This window comes from Excalfactoria chinensis, chromosome 7 (assembly GCF_039878825.1).
Source record: "Excalfactoria chinensis isolate bCotChi1 chromosome 7, bCotChi1.hap2, whole genome shotgun sequence".
Taxonomy (NCBI): domain Eukaryota; kingdom Metazoa; phylum Chordata; class Aves; order Galliformes; family Phasianidae; genus Excalfactoria; species Excalfactoria chinensis.
The window spans coordinates 12,227,692-12,248,797 of record NC_092831.1 but is presented as its reverse complement, the minus strand read 5'-3'; the positions used below and the strand labels follow the sequence as shown (position 1 = coordinate 12,248,797).

The following is a 21,106-nucleotide window of genomic DNA, read 5'->3' as shown; positions in this document are numbered from 1 at the left end:
AGGTAACTCCTGCTGGTTTCGGGAGTGTCAGAACAACTGTGTGAACTGCATACAAGCATGCCCCATTTCTCCACAGCTTAGAGCATCTGGTTGCCTGAGCATTTCTGCTCTGGCAAGTTATGTAGCTGAATGTGTTGACATAGCTCTAAATGAGCCTGGTGTATGCTTTGCCTAAAGTAGCAGATGCAGAGCAAGCTGTTAAGTTTGCAGAGCTCATGGAGATGGAAGGAAGTCTGGTTCTCCTCCTGAGCAGGTTCTACAAGGCAGGACTCCGTTTGCTTCAGTGAAAATTCATCCCTGCTTATAGAGGGTTAGGTTTAATGTCTGTGGGTTTAATGGCTAGGGAGGATGCTTGTGTCTGGGGACTTTTTCCAGCCACATTTTGCATCAAACCCAACAGCTTGCTGGGTTTTTGGGATTAGAGGTTGAGCTCCTCAGTTCTCTGAGACCAAGTTTGCATTACAGCAAGACTCATTTTGTCTGCGTAAGCTGCATAAAATGCTAATCAACCAGGTACCTTCACTGGAACAGGGGATGAGCACTTCCAGAGCACCAGAAAATGGGTCTTTCTGAAGACCCTGTGGAGGTGCCCATCTTTTTTTTGATGATGGAGAATATCAAACCCATTGTGTTTAGGTGGTGAAAGGTAGAGCAGTTGACTGGATCCCATTGCTCCAGAGAATTTCTCCTGCTGCACTGGATGTAAATAATGACATGTTTCTATTGAACTTGTGGATTGTGTATGTTTCACTGCTTCCAGACACTCTGGGTCAGACAAGTTTTAGTGCTGACTTTGGAATGTGGCCTTTTCTGTTTAAAAGGAAACAAAAACACTTATCTCCTTCTCCCCTATCCTCTACCTGGATCATCTCCAAGCCAACCATGAGCATGGCTTCGATGTGCCTTGACATCTCCTTGGCCTGTACTCTGAGAAATATCCTTACCCTTATCACTTCCTCAGTGTCTCATCTTTGTCTTCTCTAGGATGAAGGATGGCTGATGGGTGTGAAGGAGTCTGACTGGATCCAGCATAAGGAACTTGACCAATGCCGAGGGGTTTTCCCCGAGAATTTCACAGAGCGGGTGCAGTGAAAGCCCGAGCCCGCCAGCCACGTTTCTGCTGGAAGAAAGCAAGATTTCTGGTAGATAATTGAAAAAGAGCAGTAAAAAAGAAAAGAAGAGAATTTTAAAGGAACAGAAGCCTGAAAAAATTGTCAACTTAAAAGGGTGTGTGCTTTTCAAAGGGCAAGGTTTCAGAAGTAAACTGCAATTCAAAGCGTTATCAAAATATATAAATACTACTACTACTAAGGCAGACCAATTACGCTCTTCCCCCTTTGGTTTAACAGTGTTTGAATTCAGAGGACTGACACAGAAGCAACTCAGTGTGGTTCTTTAAGTGCTGCGTTGACTGAACTGGCGCAATGTCAGTCCGAGCCCTGGAAAGGCAGCGTTTGTCTATTGGCTTGAGAGCAAAAGCTGCATTTGCTCTTGGGTGGGTTCACCTGTTTTGTCTTGAAGGTGGCTTGCATGGCAACTAGAAAAATTCAGCCTTCCCCACAAGGTCAACCTGCAGTAGGCCAAACTTCTGTGATGCTGTTGAAAAAAATCTATTTAGTGTATAGTGTTCACCAATACAATGTATGTGTGTGTGCGTATTTTATTTTCTTCCTTTAGAACAGTGTTATACAAACTAATTTTGTATGTGTAAAGAAAGGAGAAACTACGTGGTAATGACACGGAGGTGAAATGAGTCAAGCTGTGCTCAGTCCAAAGTTCTTTCAACTGCAAGCACCTAAATTCTCACAGTAGTGTATTGGCCTGTGAAAGCTAAAGGGAATGGAGGAACTGAAGAGGATGAACAAGACAAAATGAGCAGATGCCATTTAGATGGCTCTGAAATTTAGGAGAGGGAATGCCCTGCCCCCACAAGGCCTGTAGGCACTTTCAGAAGAGTTTAAATTCATGTAGATCGAAGATAGCTCTCAAAGCTGAAAGGAAAACGTGTTTTTAAAGAAAATGTAAAGGAAAATTTTCTTCTGAAAGGATGTCTAAGAAAAATACTGAGGAAAAAACCATTTGCTTTCTGTGTTTTTAATTGGCATTGTTATCCGTGAAATGGTATTTTTTACTTTCCTTTGAGGACTTCTGTCAGTGAACTCTTCTTAGATCAGCTTTCTCCAGTGCTGTGCTGGTGATGAAGTTAACCTCTAAGAAAACTGGACTCTCGAAATACTCATTTAAAATGACTGCATGACTTCTTGATATTTTAATGCATTAGAAGAGGAAGGCAAGAATATCAAAGTGTCAGTGTCAAGAGGACACTCTGCAGTCTAATACTGATGCTGAGACCTTTCCTAGACCTTTCCTATGCTCCTGTTTGTTTTTGAGTTTTGTTTTTTAGTTGAAACAAGCAGATGACAAAGCTGTTTCAAAGTGCATATTACACTTGTTAAAGTAAGCCGGTCTGACCCTCTGAGACTCTGAAGTCCCACAAAGGTACTTTAAACTTTACTTGAATACTGATGCAGCTGGCAAGCAGGTCAGGCTATTATCTCTATTATTTTTTTTTAATGGCTTCCCACCCTTCCTCCTCCACAATCTTTTTGCCTTGAAGGGATTTTTAACAGTAAGGTTAACTCCTGCTGTAAAGGGACAGGATCAGTCGTGGAAATAATCTTCTTATTAGGAGCTGGCTTTTGTCAGAGATGTGCAGGGTGCTGACACACACTACTGAGAACCCCACCTTTCCTCATCTGCTTTAATTACTTGTAGGACAACAGGAAAAAAAAACAACACAAAAATACATTGTAGGGCAAAAATGCTTTTGTTTTGTTTTACTTTATTCTTTTTTTAAGCTTTAATTCAGAGCAAAGGGTCAGATTTTGATCGGAAGTATATTTTTGTAAATGCAAGAGTTGCCAGACTTCTTTCACCTCAGAAGATGGCTTGTGTTCGTTCTTTTACAGCAATATAACAAGCATCAAAATCTGTCCTGTATATCCAACCACTTCTTTTTTTCTCTCCTTAAATAAACTTGCAGGAGTTTTTGTTTCTCATCCCTGTTAAATCCCCAGTAGTATTTAAGAATAATTGCACGCAATAGAGAAGGACTGGACTCCACAAGTGGCCGTACGGTGCGCCATTGCTTTGCAATACTGTGCTCTTAGGGTTATTGTTTTTTTTTCACCAGGGCTGTCGTTAGTATTTTTCTTTCCAAAGTATCTATTTTTATGCATTTGTGACTCCCAATACTCCTTTAAAGAATATTCATAGAAGAAAAATATACATTTAAATATACATAGAAAAAAAAGTATATATATATATATATATAAACGCGGGTTGATCCAATTAACATAACGCCGTCAGCTTAAAATGTTTATTTTTCTGCAAAACCTGTGGATTATTGTTTTTTTTTTAAAGATAAGATTCTAAATACCAGAGCTGTGGGGTTTTTTTGTTTGTTTTTTTTTTGTCTTGCAAGTAGTTGTAGAACACTTAGAAAGCCGTGCTGATATCTAATTTATTGTGGGTTGTTTTCTTTTTTTGCCGTTGTTGATGTTGTCTTCTGCTGTGTTGGAACCAGATGACTGTCCCAACAGAAATCCTTGTAAGGCCTTTTCCTTTAATTGAGCTTGCAAAGCAACTATCCAGTACTGTATTATCCCTGCAGAAGTGGTAATGCTCTGCAAAGAAGGGATGTTGTTTTCAGGTCATGTGATTGACGCTCAAGTATTGCCAGTGGAGAGGATGGCGCATCTTTCTCCATTTGCTTCCTTGCAACCACAGCCCCCATTTCCCCCCCCCCAGCTTTTAGAGCACATAGCGTGGGTTACCTAGATTTTGCTGTGCATGCAGTATCACATCACAGATTCTAAAAATGCAGGATTGGGCCCGCAGGTTGTAAATTGCCTTATATGAGAGTAAGTTGGCATAGCAGGAAGCTTGTAGATGGCAGTATTCTTTGGATTCATCTCTTTATCTCCTGGGTTATGTTCAGCCCATAAACAGGCGCATCTCCTCTGATTTTCAGGGTTGTTTGTTTTTTTTTTTAATCTTCTAAATACTTTGATTTTTTGGTTCTCTTTACCTGGTGAAATAAAATTCCCATTTTCTTTTGGCTTAGGACTGACTTAAATAGAAAGAAGAACAGTAAACTCCCAAGTAGGCTGTGCCCACAGTGATTTTTCAGTTTGCAGGCTGAACTGAAAAATCTGGGGAAAAAGATGCTGTAAGGGGTGGCCTGAAGCTGCGAGGGTGACCTGAGACAAGTTTATTTTGTTTTCATTTTCTCGGTGAAATGAAAAAGGGAAAAAAAAAACAACCAAAACAGGGTTGCTTTTTCACTTGATACAAAACATTCTGACTTGGGCTATAAAAAGTTGATTTGAGGCGCAAATGTGAAACTTGTTCCGAAAATGCTGAAAGAAAAATGTTCTATTGTTAATAGTCTTTTTGCCTTTGCCTTTTTTTTTTCTTAGTCTGACACGTAGTTTCAGTGAACCCTTATTTCCCTTTTTGGTGAATACATTGTCCACTGAAGAGATCCCAAAGAAGCCTATTGCCCAGTACTGCTCCAATGACAGGTACACTGGATGCATATCAAGGATTACCTGGTTATTCATCCCAACAAAGCTGCTGTTTCCCCATCTAATAATCTTCCACTGGATTGTTTTACTGTGTGAACAATAAAAGCATCTTTCAGCCCTTGCCATTGACTGGTATTGTAACTTGATTTAAATGTTCTTGCTCTATCAGTCTCAGTCTGGACATAGACTTCTGACTTCAGATTTATAACATTTCTCCAATTTGAGCCTAATCCCACTGTGCAACAGGAATTCTCATTTCCCAAGTGATAAGAGAAATTAGGCGTTATTCTTTCTTCTTTTTTCTCTCTCTCAGCAACAACAGTAATAGACATTTACTAGATGGAGTTAGGGAAAGAGGTCCTGGGGTAACAATGAATGTATCGTTCCACGTGGAACTCCTGCAATGCTCTGTGTTGCTTTCCATGGGTGTTCCTCAGCTGTCTGCTTTTACCACCTTTGCATGTCTTGACTGTGGAGGTCATGCATTAAATGAGATTGTAGAGGCATCATTCCAGGTGCCCAGAGTGATCTGTTTGCCACAGTCACTGGCTCTGCATTTCCTGTTCACAGGTGCTGTACACTTACCTGTTGAGCTGTCCAAAGACTGCAGCCAAGGTAAACAGCCCCAGGTCAAAGGGGTCTTTCTTTTATAGCCTGAAGCATTGTAAGGGCTCCATTTTTCTGCCTGGAAACAGGTGTTAGCTCAATTTAGTTTCACAACGGTGTTTTGAAGGGAAAAGGCCCAAGGCACTTTCTGCTCCCTTCGTGTGGCTGTTGACCCTACTCATAGTCTGACTTTGAGGTGCGGTTGGCAGGAACGCTACAAAACAGATGAGAGCAAAATTACCACAAATACTGGGATGCCTGAGGTCCTCTTGACTTCAGTTACCCCCCATGTCAGAATGCTTCCCAACCTCTTCCTTTGCTCTATGATGATGACATTAGCGTAGGGCATTTCCCACCAGCCTGAAGCACAGAACTAGAAGATGCACGAACTTGTGTCTGTCAGCAAATCCTGTGCAGCACAGTTTGAGAATGCTGATAGCAGGAAAACTAGAAAAAGCTTTTATTCTCTGGGCCGCCAAAGGAAGCTATTTCTTGCCACAGCTGGCACAGGTGCTAGCACATGGAAGCTGAGAATGAGAAAGTCATTTCAGAAATTATATTTATGGAAATAAATGGAGAAACTACAGCTGTTAAGACTTGTCCGTATGAGCTTGTGTTTTGATGTGTCTCACAGCTATAATTCCTTCATGTGTTTTTAGAGCGTATTCTGCTATGCCTGTCCTTAGTCTGCGTTTCATGTAGATGGTCCCTACATGAATCTTGCCAGATGCACTTCTGGGCTTACTGCTTCTCTTTAACTGAATCAAATTGCAATGATTTTGGCAATGTACTGGCAATCTCTTCTGTTAATTCAGTCTCTGGGTTTAACCGTGATGACCTGAGAAATGTTTGGTTTTTGGGTGTTTTTTTTTTTTATTTTAATTATTTTAATTCTTATTTTATTTAAACAAAGCTGAACAATTCCCACTGTATTCAGAGCTGTGATGCCCAGTTCCAGTGATAAGTACTAGATGGATTTGTCCCATTTTGTTTCTTGGCAATGTTGAGAAATATAATTTGTGTCATCCTAAGTCCTGTGTCAGTTTTTCTTTCTCTCTCCCTCTCCCTCTTATTTTCCTTACCTGAAACAATTCAGAACAATTTAGTACTTCTTTCTCTTGAGACAGGTGAGTAACTTCAAAGAACTTGGTCAGCCCAGATGCCATTCTGTACAATTAAGTGGGATAGAAAAGATGATGCTGGTCCTTCCCTGAAGAAATACATCAGGAGAAGAATCTATTCCAGCAGCAGCCTGTTCTGGTGTGTTGTGAGGACCTGACACCAAATGAATGCAATCATCCAATAGAATCATTAAGGTTAGAAAAGACCACTAAGATCATCTAGTCCAACGGTTCATCTACCACCAATATTGCCCACTAAATCATGTCCCTCAGTACTATATATATATACCCTTTCCCTAAACACTTGTGGGATTGGTGACTCTACCACTTCCCTGGGCAGCCTGTTCCAGTGCCTGATGGCTCTCTGGGAACATATGGAAAGATGAAAGATTGTTGCTTTTTAATAGTAAGTAACCCCAGGACGAAGTGATTTTAATCCCTGAAGGTAAGTTTGTAGCTATCACTGTGATACTGTGATACTGTGATAGGACTAGCACTGTTCACTGCCAACTGCTTTGGGGCCATTCTGTCTGTTGCAGCCAGGCTCAGTGCAGCAGCACGCAGAGCAGTAACCAATGAATGCTGGCCAAGGAGGATTGGAATGTGACCTGGTGCAAACCGGTGCCGATTAGCACTTTGATGAATGGACTGCCAGGCTCCGCCTTAGCACGTGAGCGTTGCAGACCTCAGAGCAGGTGCAAGGAGTGGGCGGGGGAGCTGTTGCAAACCCGGTGTGAGCAGTGGGCGGGGAGCACGTGCAGAACCGTTGTGAGGACTGGGCCACGCGGCGCTTGCAGAGCCGGTGTGAGCCGCGGGCCAGGCAGCGCTTGCACGGTTCCTACGTTTCCAGATGGTTCGAAGGGTTTAGTGCGTTTAGCCTCTCACGTTGGTGGCATGTGGTTGGAACTGAAGCAAATCCTGCAGCAGGTGGAGGGAAAGAAAGAGGCTGAGACTGCTGCTGTGGCTGGCGGCCATGTGCAGGCTGCAGCTGCACGAACCCGGGCAAGATAATGGGGCACGGACGGGCTCACGAATGGGGCACGGACGGGCTCACGAGCCCTCAGGTCATCTCTGAGGAGCCCTCACCATGCTGCAGGCTGGGAACACAGAAGGAAGGTGAAGGCTGCACAGATGGAGAAAGGTAAGGCTTAGTGCCTGGGAGGGAGGTGAGGCTTAGTGCCGGGGGGCGTGCAGGCAGGGGCCTGGGTGCTGTTGCCACAGAAAAAGGTTGGGGTGCCCGTAGCCCGACTTGCTGAGTGCAGCTGCTCTGTAGTGCCCTCTCAGGAATGGACGAGAAATTGCCCCTAGAACTGTCCTTCAGCCCTGCGACACCTGCTTTGAGCCCAGATGCTCCTTAGTGGAGCGGGAAGCCCCTCCATGATCCCACACGGGGGGGCGGGGATGCAGGCTGGTGTTAGGGGCAGCTCTCCACAATGTCCCCTGTGTGCTGGCTGGGTGCAGTAGTTCCCTTTGCAGAGCAGCACTGCTTCTTCAGCAGGTGTGGAAGCCCTACCTGCTCACCTCAGTCCACACAACCATTAATAACAGCACAGGAATTCAGCAAGTGCCCGTGATTAATTAGCTCATCACAGGCAGCTAATGGCTGCCTCCTCCCCTAGGCCCTGTGGTGCAGGTAATGGAGTTGGCATCGTTCATTGCTGGGCTAGGAAGCAGCCAGCTGCCAGGAATGGCAGGCAGGGTCTGCTGGCTGTTCTGATGTGTTGCTGATAAGCATTTGGTTGAAGGTTCTCTCTAAATCTAGAGGGACCACAGGTACCCAGTTCTCTCTAATGTTTGCTTTTGGAAGTTCCCATCTGTGTTCCTTGACTTAGGGGACTGTGGTTCCCGGCACCTTGGGATGGCAAAGCAGTGCCATAAAGATGCCACATAAATCAGGCTGGCTTGAGTGCAGTGGCAGAAAGAAGAGCTCCAGCAAGAGTGCAGGGTGTTAAACTGCACACCTTCACACTGTTTGCACAATGTGACAGTCTGAAGCGTGAAATGAATGTGATGGGAGCGGTGCTGCTTCTGCACCAGCAAGAAGAGCGGTACAAACCTCTCGTGTTGCATCCTGGGTTGGAGTAATTTCTCATTTCTCCACTTCACAGATGTTGAGATCAAGCGGGGCTGTCTATTTGCAGGCCTCCCAGTGTGACTCCCCTTTCCTACACTCAGTGTTGCCACTGTACATTTCTATTAGAGATTTCCATTAGAGCCCCGGCTATTGATTTTGCAGAAAGTGCTGTTTGCTGCTGAGGGAGGTGCTGTGGTTAAGTATACAGCGATCCAGCCATACAGTGACACTTCTGAAAGCTGCTGAGTGTTACCCCTCCATACAGAGCATCCCACATGCCTGATGAACATTCTAAATGTGCAAAACTTGAAGAAATCTGAAAAAAGCTCACACTCGGGGCATCCATGCTGGGAGCAGGCAGGGCATTTTAGCCGCTGACTGGGCCGTGGCTTCTTTTTCACTCATCAGGAAGGATCACGCTAACTAGAGACACATTCAGCCCTCTAAGAGATTTCCCTACAACTCACACCAGAGACTGGCTTGTGAAGCTGTCTTGTGAAGTCTGAGGCTCATGTTCTGCCCTCCTTCCCATGGGCAGGCACAGAGATGGCTGCATTTCCACCCCTGTCATGATGTGCTGAGGCAGGAGGACAGGTATTTTATTTCCCCCCCCCCAACACCTGCCCCCATTTTCTGTCAGCTCCCAATATTGCTAGCTGTGTCTCAGACTTTCTGTTGTGTCTGCAAAGCAGATGCTCTTTTCCACACGACAGACATTGTTTTGTTTGTTTGTTTTACTAGGCTGTGATTTGCTCCTATCCAGTAATGCTAGTATGGGAAGCATTTTTTCTGCACAGTAAAGAAAAATGCATCTGAAGTTGGCAATTAAACGCTTACTGTTAAGTACTTTATATATTATATATAGATCATCCCATCCATTAAACAAACCATTTAACTTCCTTTACTAGCATTATTGTCTATTATTAGGTTAATCAGCATTCACATCCTGTAACTCTGCATTTTTATCTAATTGGCTTTTGTTTCTTACTTCATTTTTCTATTTAATTAAGCTCAGCATCAGAGCTGGATTCCTTGTATTCAGTACTAAGGGAGCAATTGACCCTTCCAATGTTTGGAGCAGAGGGGTGTTGCGAGCAGCCAAATTTCAAGCAATTTGCTTGGCTTCCTGCTAAGGTTTCCCCCAGTGAGTAAGCCACTGCTTAACTCTAGTGGTAATTGTGTATGAAGCTGTAGGCTCCACACCACCTCCATTATCAAAGAGGTCCTCTATGTGCAGCAGCTGAAGCTGATGTAAGAATGTTGCTGTGGTGGCACAGAGCATATCCAGCCACTGTTTCAGTCATGCTGGGTTTGCTCCTTTAGCCTTTGCCTCTGCATCTTTCTGACCACATGGCTATGCTGCAGACAGGTCACTGCAAATTGAGTGTCACCCGAACGGCTCCGTGTGGCACCTCAGGGGAAAGGTGCCAAAGGGTCGGAGTGCTGGGAGTGTCACAGATGCCTATTGAAAGCTCTCGTGTCACATCACTGAATCATCACTGATCCTGCTCTTAATTTACTATCACAGTCCTGTAAGGTTAAGTTAAGGGACCGCCATTCCCTACTATTATGCTTATTTTGGGGTGAAATCTTGGCATCTAAAGCCAGTGTTGGCGATTGACCCAGTGTCCCCTCAGAGGAGGACCCACCCTGAGCTGCTTTGTGTCATTTCACTGGAGATTTCTTTCAGGTATGTGTTGGGCAAGGGATTTCATTTCTTTCTGGCTAGAAAGGCAACTGGTATTGTGAGGAGCACACGCTCTGGACAGCAGGCTATGGACCAGAAGTGGGAGTAGCTTGCATAGCCAGGGCTATGACGGGGATGCTGGTGTGTTCTCTTGCACTTGGCCTTCGGACTGAGCTGTGAAATGGAAGTTGTGAGGAGGCTGCACACAGCACACCGGGCTGTGTGAGGCTAGGCTGGCTGTTTAGCTCTGCTGTGGCACCGTAGCTTGTCTTGTTCCTGCTGATAGTTGATTTTGCTTATGAATGTGCTCTGCTGCAGGAGGCTGCCAATTGTAATCTCTCCCCTACAGACATTTATGGGGATACCCAAGACACGCAGTGTGACAAGATCCACTGGAAAGGAGGTTAAAATGCAGGCAGGGAACACCTTGCTTGTCACTACTTAGCATCCAAGCTGCTTTGAGTAATTGTCTGGGCCTCTCCAGAGTCCTTAAGTGCTCCTTTTGCCAGTACTGAGTCCAGAACAATCAGCAAATAGAGTTCTTTTTAATAACTTTAAAAGAAGACATTAACCTCAGCCAGGAGAATAAAACCAATGTATGAGGCAATTAGTTCTGCAAAAACATTTCAGTCTCCCCAGAAAAGCCATCTGAGGATCATATTCCATCTGCCCAGCCTTTCCTGGCCTTGGATTTACAGCACACATCATAAATAATAATAACGTAAAAGCAAATGGCATCCTAATGGGTCACTCAGCCATCCCACACAGTTCCACACAGACGGCCAGCAAGGTCTTTTCTGCCTGTTGGCTTCCTCCCTTCAGTGTGATTCCTGTGCTCTGACACTTGATCATATTCACGTTGATGCTGAAGCATCATTTAACATAGACTTTTCATGGGATCTGCTCAAGGGTTCATTACAAGCCAAAGGAGCAGGCTCAGAAAGCTGTGTGTTCTCCAAGTCCCTTTGCAGGAACTGTGACTTTCTCAGCTGGCAGTAATTGTCTGTTAATGCTGGAAGTTGAGGCAAAATTCCAGATGGAGGTCCTCCCTTGCCACTGCTGTCTGGATCAAATGAATTCTGGATGATGAAGGTGGCATGGGGAAGAATGTGGATTGGAGAGAACAGAGTTTAGCTTTCTACTTGTTGGTTTGCCTGGTGCTTCCAAACTTGCCTTAAATGCACCCTGAGATAGAAAGTTAAAATTTGGTTTTGAAGAACTGACACAAAATATCATTCTGCCACCACTGAACTCCTGTCTTCTTTATTTTCCTGTTGCAGCCCTTTCATTTTATTATAAACATCAGTTTTCTGATTTTTAATTACATGATACTAATATGGAAGTGAAATATATATTGTCAACCCCCCCCAAATGCTATAGATGCAACATTTTACAACCAAAATTCTCAGCAAAATTAGTGAAGTTATACTAAACTTTATTATTCTTTTGGATCAACTTGTTCTGACGTTGATGAAAGCCAGTGTTCAGGGCCACAGCCTGCACCAGACCTCTGTGCATCCTAGATACAATCGCTGCTATAGTAGGAAGCATGAATCCTGGGCAGACCTTCTAGGTACAGGATAAGACAAGGGGGAATGGCCTTAAGCTGCACTAGGGGAGGTTCAGGTTGGATATTAGGAAAAATTTATTGTCAGAAAGAGTGGTGATGCATTGGAACAGGCTGCCCAGGGAGGTGCTGGGTCACCATCCTTGGAGCAATTCAAGAAGAGGGCAGACATGGATCTGAGGAATGTGGTTTAGAGTCATTGCAGGTATGGGTTGATGGTTGGACTGGATGATCTTAGTGATCTTTCCAACCTTAATGAGTCTATGATACTGTGATGCTATGATTTCTATTCTCAGCCTTTAGTGACCACAGAAGTCTTTGGCCCCTGGATTAAAGATGTGCTCCAGATCAGAAGGATAATAGGATCTGTTTGATTCCAGCTGGTTTGGGGGTAAGCACATAGGTGGTTTCAAGTGCTGCATTAATTTGGCAATGATTTTCTTGCTAACAGCTGGAGCATGAAAAGAAAATGTTTTATTTTTAATACTCCATTATTCTAATATGCAAGAATTAGCAAGAAAATGGAAATCTCCAGTTAATGGGGATGGTCAGAAAAAAGTCCATGTCATTGGGACCTACCTCCAGCAGAGTCAGTTTCTACTTCATGGGGTCATCCAGTGGCTTTTCTAGCTTCAACTTAAAGGAGCTTAGTAACTGAACTTCTCAAAATGTTCCTGTGCCAGGGTAAAGCCCTATAGACTTTTGCAGCCTTCTAGCAATAGGTTTGCTTTTGCTAGCTGTTTTTGCTGGTTAATTGATGCTTCAGCTTTCATCCATGGATGACTGGTGAAGCCTCGTTCACTCAGGTCCTCATAAAGCTTTAACAAGGCATCTACTGTCCCAGAAGAGCATATGATGTCCTTTCCCACCCAAACTCATACCAACAGAACTTGCAGAATCAAAACACCAGGTGTGGTACAAGCTGCTTGGAAGGGGACTGCATGATGGCCCAGCACATACATATATTTTCCTTGTACTCCGCTCTGCATGGTGTGTGGGATTTACAGCCATTTGTAAGTCCTGTTAGCAATAACTAGAGCAGCCCAAGTCTATCAGTGGCTTAGGAGGGATTTTTTTCTCTTTATTTTATCAAAAATCCTCTCCTGCCCCACTTCTTTCTCCATTATTGCGTTAAAGTTCTGGGTAGCAACTTCTTAGGAATATTTTTGCCATTAAATTTTGATGACTCAGTGAGTCTAGCCAAAGCTTTTTAAAAGCTTTTAATTCTAAGCTTTGGGGGTTTTACACAGCTGGTTAAATCTGTAATAACTTCTCTTCATTCCCACCTGAATTTTCTGCCTCTTTGGTGCTCTTTAACTCCTAAAAGACCTTATTTAGGACCAGATGAAGCACTTGAATATGGAGAAGAGTGGTTCTTCCCAGATCTCTCTTGTTAAATGTGATTGTACAAATGATGCTGTCACAGAAGAGACAGAGGTATATTGTAGGATACAATGTTTTTAAGGATTAGCTATAGTAGCTGCATTATTCTGTATGGATGCTTTAGCAATTAAAACACTTCCTCTCTGTGTACATGCGATTCACCGTGAACAGATGGCACTGAAGACATCCCTGCTTCTGTCTTGTTTAAGTCTGTGAATGGTGCTGTTTGTTTTATATTTAAGCAACTCTGACATGTCAGTCTCTGTAACCAGGGACATGGAGGTTTCGTGTCAGGGAAGCATCACTGTCTTTAAGGAATGTGCACTCAGTCCACTTTTTAAAACTCTGATGTTGTTGTTGTGGTCAGGGCTGATGCAAACCATGTGCTCAGCAGAAAGATCTTGAGCTGTGGATGTCAAAATTATGCTCTCCATGGCTAAAGGGGCACAATGACATGATAATCACACGGTCATTATGATTGGAAAGACCACTAAGATCATCCAGGCCAACCATCAATCCATGCCTGTGACTGCTCTAGACCATATCACTCAGTGTAACATCTACAAGGTTCATGAATGCCTCCATAGACAGTGACTCCATCACCTTCCTGGGTAGCCCATCACAGTGCATCACGGCTCCTTTTGAGATTAAACATCCTAATATCCAGTTTTTCCTAATATGCAACCTGAATTTCCCCAAGCACAACTTAAGGACATTCCCTCCTGTGTTATAAGTAGCAAAGAGACCAATATTTCAGCAGCCCTTATCTGCAGGACAGTGAGGACAAGTCTTTGAGACAGCATTGCTTCTTACACTTGTGCAGGGTCTCACAGCAGTCCTAAAGCACATCTGCTTTGCCTCCTTTCAGATGTGAGATGTTCTCTAGGTGGTTGCTTGCATAGGGGAAAAAAAAAAAAAAAAAAAAAAAAAAAAGAGAAAAAAAAGCCAAAGAAAATAGGGGAAAGGTAAGGTGAGTTAATCCATTGAGTCACACTTGGAGGCTATCTTCTGTTTTTTCTATTGTTACGTGCATCAGCTTTCATAGGCTGCCTAGTCGTCTTCTGGCCAAATATTTCTGTGCTGATGTACAAAAGCTGTCCCACTTTGGTACTCAGTCATACAAATGTTAGCACTGCTGTAGTGGAAGCATCTGTCAGCTGGATAATTGCATGGAGGCTGCTGGGTTTTCATACCTATTATGAAACGATTCAGACATCCTAGTGGGAGGCTGCAGTGTGGCATTTGGATTCGGTTTTCAAAGGTGCCTAGGTACTGGAAGATTCATAAAAGCACCTAAGGAGATTGACAGTGTCTGAGAAGCCTCCATGCCTAAATCTTACTGAAATCAGTGGGCGTTTTGGTGTCTGAGCTGTTGAGATGCTTCTGGATCTCTTCTGGCTAAGTCCCAACCAAGAAATGTTGGTAATACACTGTGTGTCATGGAGAGCTGGCAAGTACAAGAATACTTGGTGCTAAGGTAAGGTAAACAAAATAAATGTATAATCTGCATGCCTTATCTGTGAAAGGGGATGAGATGCCTACGACGTCTTAAGAGATCATTTGCAAGGGGGGATAGATGGGTCAGGAAATAATGTTCAGCTGGAACAGGCTTCAGGAGAGCTAATGTGAATTCCTCAGGGTGGCTGAGTGATCACAGGGGATTGCGGAGGCCCAAGACTTTCACAGTATAGGTGCTGAGGATGGTTTAGAGGTCTATTTAGTCCTCTAATCAGGTTTTCATCATGGAATGGCTTGGGTTGGAAGCGACCTCAAAGATCATATGGTTCCGATCCCCTGCTGTAGGCAGAATTGCTAACTACTAAATCCAAGCACTAGATCAGGTTGCCCGTGGCCCCATCCAACCTGGCCTGTTATGTACTCATTCCCCAGGTCTGCCCAGCCCTATGCTAGGGCTCAACTCAACTGGGTGTATAGAAAACCAGCACTTGGTACCTACGTGCCTGCAGAACAGCCCTGTGTAGCATTTCTCACTGATGCTTTTGGAGTTTTTGCATCCAAGTGGACATGGTGCTAATGGCCACTGCCATGCTGGATGCCTCTTGCAGGTGCTGGTTACTTCACTCTCTGCCAGCTGGCATTGGGAAGTAGCCAAGGGCTTCCCATGAGATGAGATGGGCTTTTATTTTGTCGTAATTTCCAGAAGTGATACTGTCAGCATTTTCTCAGCAGGCCGCCTGTCACAAGATCATGCCACAAATCATGTGAGGCTAATGGAAGTCTCCTTGGGGTTCGTCTTCTTTTCAGGGCAGGCTGGAACAAACATGCATCTCTTCTAAATGCTATTGCAGAAAGGATGTCTTTCAGCAGTATCACAGACAGCATTATCTTCCCCTTCTGGTATCCTTCAGGTTTGATTATTGCTTCCAACATTTAGGTCTTGCCCTTTTCTTTCTACAGCCATGGGTGTGGCTAGATTGGGAGCTGGACTGTAATGGATATGAGTCTTTGCTTACAGGTAGTTCCTTTGCAACTAGTGTATGACTCACCACTACTACATTCAGGGTTTTTGTTTTGATCCTGGTGCTGCTGCTATGTCGTGGTTGCCTTCCTTCAGGACAAATAGCCTGCAGAGCTTTCAGATCTGCAGTGCCTCAGCCCAGCTCTGGGTTTTTAGGGAAAAAAATAATCCAGCAGAACAGGAGGGAGGCTGTGAAGCCCCTGTAAAAGGCAGCTCCCTACACTCAGCCTCATGCTGTGGCTGGAAATTGTCTTGCAGGTGTTACTGGTCTATGGGATAGGATGGAGAAGAGCTAACAGGCCTCATCTCAGCTGGGGAAATGAGCTCTGTAATTAGGATAAAACCCTGCAGCTGCCAGCTTTGTAATTTCTCTTCTGTTTTTCATGCTTATAAGGAAGTAAGTTGTGTCCTCTGCTCCTCAGAGGATAAGAGTTTTGTTATGTGAGGTTGGGTCTGCCCCAGGAGTGTGGCCAGGCCATTGGATGATGAAGGACATAGGATAATGATAGCTGTGCTCATTTTGCAGCAAAAAATAGAAGATGAGGACATATTTTCCAATAAAAAGGAGAGAAATGAGGAGCTGGGGAGAGTGTGTAACAGTCATTAATGCAGAGTTTAAAAGAACCAGCAGCAGCCTGTGTTTTAAAGTCCAGTCGGTAGCACTTAATAGCCTTGGCTTCCCACAGAAGTCCCTTAGCCTGTTTGTAGTTGCTCTTGGCAGCCAGACTGGTAGATTTATATGATTTTACAGGGGTACAAAAGAGTTGCTTTGCAGCGCGGAACCGTTTCTGCTTAATGGACTCTGTGACAAAACAAATTTTAGTGGTGTAAAAGTGCCTGGGCCTCTGGTCCGGTGCAGTCCATTTGCAAAACCCCATGGTGAAAGAAAACCACGAGGCTGCTTGTAGCCATGCTATGAAAGATAGCAAAAGTGCTGATGAAAGCAACCGTCTGTAAAGAGACAAATTTATGGTAGCGGCCTGTGAGTGTTAAAGAATATCATTCTTTTTCCTTCTGAATTCAGCCTAATGCTGGGTACTGAATAGGGGTGCTGCAGGCAGGGCATCTTGGTGCCTCCATGGACCATCCTATGTGGAGCTTGCATGTATGACTGATGTGCTTGTGCAAGGGTTTGTTTCTTCCTTCTGAATGTCTCAGCTCTGTGAGTGTGCAAAATCGTACTTGAGAAGTGGATAGGGTGGCTATAGCAAGGGAACTTGGTATAGGGGAAGTTGCAGAAGGTAGGTCATGATATGTCCTTCAAAGATTTTATTCTGCTGCTGCTTTGTTGTGTGAGAAGCTCTTTTCAGCAGAACCCTGCTGTAGTTTTACCTTCATAAAACCACCTAGACTTGTTCCTGATAATGGTTGGTCTCTGGGAACTGTCACAATGGAAATAATAATGAGTATTTTTTTAAGCAGACCTGTCCATACTATTTTCATCTATCAGACAGCCATGTTCCCTCTGTCCTTGGGGCAGTTCTCCTTCCTCATACATGGAACTAAGGCAATATTGCCTCTACCAAATTTCTAATTCCTCTTCACTTTCTGCCTATGTAGATCAACCAGGGAGTATGGATTGATGGATCAGAGCTACAGCTGTGTAGCAGGAATGCTGAGTCAAGGACTGAAGCAGTGATTGAGCACCTGGTGGGGAGGCAATGCCAACCCAGGGGAGCTCAGGTGCATGCAAAGCACTGAGTGACCTGAAGGAGTAGAGCCAGGATCCACCTCTTCCAGACCTCATCTAAGTGAGGGGATCTCCCTGGAGATCCTGGTGTACCTGAGGCCTTCTGAAGGTAAGCAGCTTCTTTCTTTTATTTCTTTTGCCAGGGCTGTTGTGTTTGAGCAAATCCTCATTTGCCTTGGACCATGCTGCTCTGCTGTCATGGATGTGCTTTTCATCATATTACAAGCTGACACTTGACAGCTGTATGTATGCAGTGAGGATATGGTTGTAATGAAATATGACTTGGGATTTAGTAATGAAATGCATCTAATTCACCTTAGTAAGTGATAATAGAAGGTGATGGAGATGAGATGAAAAGGATCTGTTAAAATACTTTTTGACTGAAGAGGAAATGAACCAGTTAGTTCAGATATAACAAGGTGCATTGAGTTAGGTGGGGGGTGCCAATTTGCACCTTGTCTGGACAGAAATTGAGTTGTCCTATGAGCTTAAAGGGAGGTTGAAGTCTCTCACATTCAGATGACACCTTCAGACTCTCTTAATTACATACATTCACACAGAATACAAGCGTGGTTATACTACTTTTGTGGGCACAAGACAAAAGTAGATTTGTCAGGTCCATCCAATTCTAAACAGATTTTGACCTCTTCCCCTTCAGCTCTCTTGGGTATCACTGGAGAAAAATGACTTCTAATAGCACAGTTACATTCCTTTTTGGCTGTGTGATCTATTCAGATGAAATATGATATAATATTCAGTCATACTTGCGTGTCCTCAGAGTGAGGGAGATCAGCCGCGTGGATACAAGAAACATGGCACTGGGATGACTTTGAATGAGTAAGATTTATGTAGAGGGACATGCTTCCTGCTCAGTATTCTGAAACAACCCAGTTCACGGACACGGATAAGAAAGAGTGTGCAAACTGTGTCTGGTTGAACTGAATGCACCCATATTGCTGTGAGTACTTGAGGACTGAAGTGTTGTTCCTGGGGTCCCACACTTCTGTGGTGATATGGAGAGGGACTCCCTCCTGAAGCCAGGAGTTTGACAGCTTTCCTCATTAATACAGGATATATATATATATATAATAAAACAAAGATTCTGTTGTCTTATGCTGAAGAATTTCTTACTATCAGCCCAGCAGCTCTGCCTTTCCTGTCTGCAGATCCTCAGAAGCAGCTGAGGGTGGCAGTGCTGCCTTGTGGTTTGAGCTGTTCCCTGGGCTGATTTCTGTTTCTTGCTGACGCACAGGGAGTTGTATCCCCAGAGTGAGCATCGGGGGTTTCAGGCGAATAAGGTACAGATGCAAACTGCAGAAAGCTGTGCCCTGCCATGCTGGGTTTAATTAAGGGCATGCTGAAAAAGTTCCTGTTCAGTAGCACCTCTCCGCAGTCACAGTGTGTTGGAATTCAAGTGGCTTTTACAGCAAGGCTGAGCTTGGGCTCACATCTGGAAATATTAAATCACTGCACTGTAGGAAGAGATGGCTGTTCCTATTTTCTGTGTTCAGAGTGACTGCATGTGCCAAACACACGTTTCTGCTACAACTGATAGAAAGAAAAATTGTGTTACTGCTGCAGGAAGCATCCGGAAAGGAGCAGCGTAAAATGCCATCCCATTGATTGTTAGTGCTGCCCAGTCCCAAAGGAAAGTGCAGCCTTTTAAGGATGCTTCAGCTCCTCGTTGTCTGGCTGGGAGATGGCAGTGGTACATGTGTCTGGTATGAATGCAGCCTTTCTGTGTGCTGGTAGCTGTTTCACCCCCAGGAATGGTTGCCAGTGCTTCAAACAACTGATGTACAGATGCAGAATCTGCCTGCTTAATATGTTTTATTTATTTTCCTGTGCAATTTATTATCTACGAGATCTAGTTATCTGTGTAATATAATCCACTTTCCTACCTAATTGCATGCAGCTGTATAAACAGAGATGAAGGCCATGGGGCGTCATGTTTTTTTCTAAGCAAGTCCACTTCATTTGTCCCCAGATCATCATCTAGATTGATTTTTCAGAATTTCTCTTACTTTTCCTGGATTTTCAGTGCGGTCTGCCCTTAGGTACCTATGCTGCACCTTTCCCCTGAACACCAGATTAGCTGTGTGCAGGTAATGTGAAACATGTGGCTCGTATGCTTAATACATCTATTTGTCAAGGGACTCCTAGGAAGAAATAAGGCAGCCCTCAGGATGCATAAAGAGATGCAGTAATATACTTATGTATCTATATATGAACCATATATCCAAACACATTCTCATGTACAGTGACTGTCAATTTTGCAGTAGGAAAATTCAGCAGCCCTGGTAGGAATGTGTTGTGTTGCAGGTATCCCATGGCCTGGCATGGTATGTGTATGTATGCATATAGAGCTGTGTGCTTCCTCTCTGTAATGCATTGCTCAGGGTTATTCTAGCCTCAAAGGCAATATCCTATCCCAGTGCAGTGACAGATTTAAGGCCTGAATTATCCTGGAAGCTTTGTTGGTTTGAGAAGAAAAGCATCTCCACTTGTTCTAGGCAACATGGGGTTTCCCTGGGCTTTGGAAGTGCTCAAAGCAGCTAGTTGGCTTTTGAATTGTGACTTCTGCTTCTCATCCAGCCAGAGACTTCCACAGTTACCTCCTTTCCTCTTGCTGCACATTGCATGTACTTTATGATCAGTGGGTTAGTAACCCTGACGTGAGGGTGAGAAACTGTGCTTATAAAGCAGCGTCAGCAGTGCAGAATGGTAATGGTGTTCGATGACCATCTTCACTTTCTTCCAGTACTGTATTCTCCAACCCTGTGGCTGTGCACAGTCACACCTGTTGTTGTCCAAGGGAGAAAAGGCTCCGTCAGAGAGAAGATCCCATTTTTGTTCGTATAGTCACATCTTCTTAATGAAGATCAGCAGGGATATTTTATCAATGCGCTGAAGTCTCTTTGGTTAGAAATAAAAAAAAAAAGGCAAAGCCCAAAGGGGAAGTAGCAACGTGTAAAATGGAGCCAAACAGTTTTCTAGGATTTGCAACCCTGCAAAATCCATGCAGGGCAGTTTATCTTTCGGTGCAGAGATGGCATTTGCTTTTTTTGAGGATAAGGGATTCTACAGACTTTCTGCAGCACGACTGCTGCTGTGCTACTCCTGCTGCAGCTAAAGAGGGAGCACAAAGGCTCCGGTTACGGAGAGTCACGGCCAAGAATTTCTCTGAAGCATCAGGTGTCAAATCAACATTTTCAATCTCTCTGTCTGAGCTGTTTTTCATTCATGTTTTCTTTGCTCTTTTCTCCTTCTAAATCCTTCTCCTCCTTTTGCCTGGTCAAACCCTTTTTTCTGATGGCAAACATCATTACTGCAGCAGGCAAGATGAAATACGTCTCAGTCTACCTCAGTCCCAAGGCAGACAGAAACCCAAGAGGAAAGGGCAAGGAACAACAATTAAGGAGGTTTGCAGAATGCCAACACAGCGATGGCAGTGAGAAATACAAGACGGAGCTGTTAACCACACAAGGAAATAAATGCTCCAGTGGGAAAAATCATACACTAATGCCTATTAGCTTAATGGCCCTGTGGTTTAGGCAGAGGGCTGAGTGACGGGGGGTCTGGGCTTGATGTGCTGCTGTGCTGCAGCCCAGCTGTCGCATGGGAGGCTGGGTACTTGTGCTGCCCTTGGTTGTCTTTGCTTTCAGCTTTGTCACTTTTCAGAGTGGAACAGGAGCTGGGGAGTAGCCCATGCTGTTGTTGAGTGGAGGGCATCACTATATATGTATGCACAACCCCATTCGAGGGTTCAGGCTCTCCCCATAGGCGTGGATGATGTCTCCTTTCCTGTCTTGTTCTCTGTCTGGAGGTTGGGGCTGAACAAAGGTCTCCAGCACTTCTCTTCAGGAAGAAACTGAACACAGTTATTTGTTGGTCTTTGAGTGCTCTTAGG

The 21,106-nt window shown here is 44.2% G+C and overlaps 1 protein-coding gene across 6 annotated transcripts in view; it reads left to right on the top strand.

Annotated features, from left to right (window-relative positions):
* The window catches only part of BIN1 (bridging integrator 1), an 83,970-nt gene extending 79,258 nt beyond the window's left edge, over positions 1 to 4,712 (top strand). For 3 of the 6 annotated variants that reach the window (XM_072342535.1, XM_072342534.1, XM_072342533.1), the window contains one exon: positions 985 to 4,712. In XM_072342535.1, coding sequence (XP_072198636.1) covers positions 985 to 1,092 — 108 coding nt within the window. In that variant the 3' untranslated portion in view covers positions 1,093 to 4,712. The remainder of the gene's footprint in view (positions 1 to 984) is intronic. The other 3 variants (XM_072342538.1, XM_072342539.1, XM_072342537.1) reach the window with 1 other exon arrangement.
* Positions 4,713 to 21,106: the final 16,394 nt, after the last annotated feature.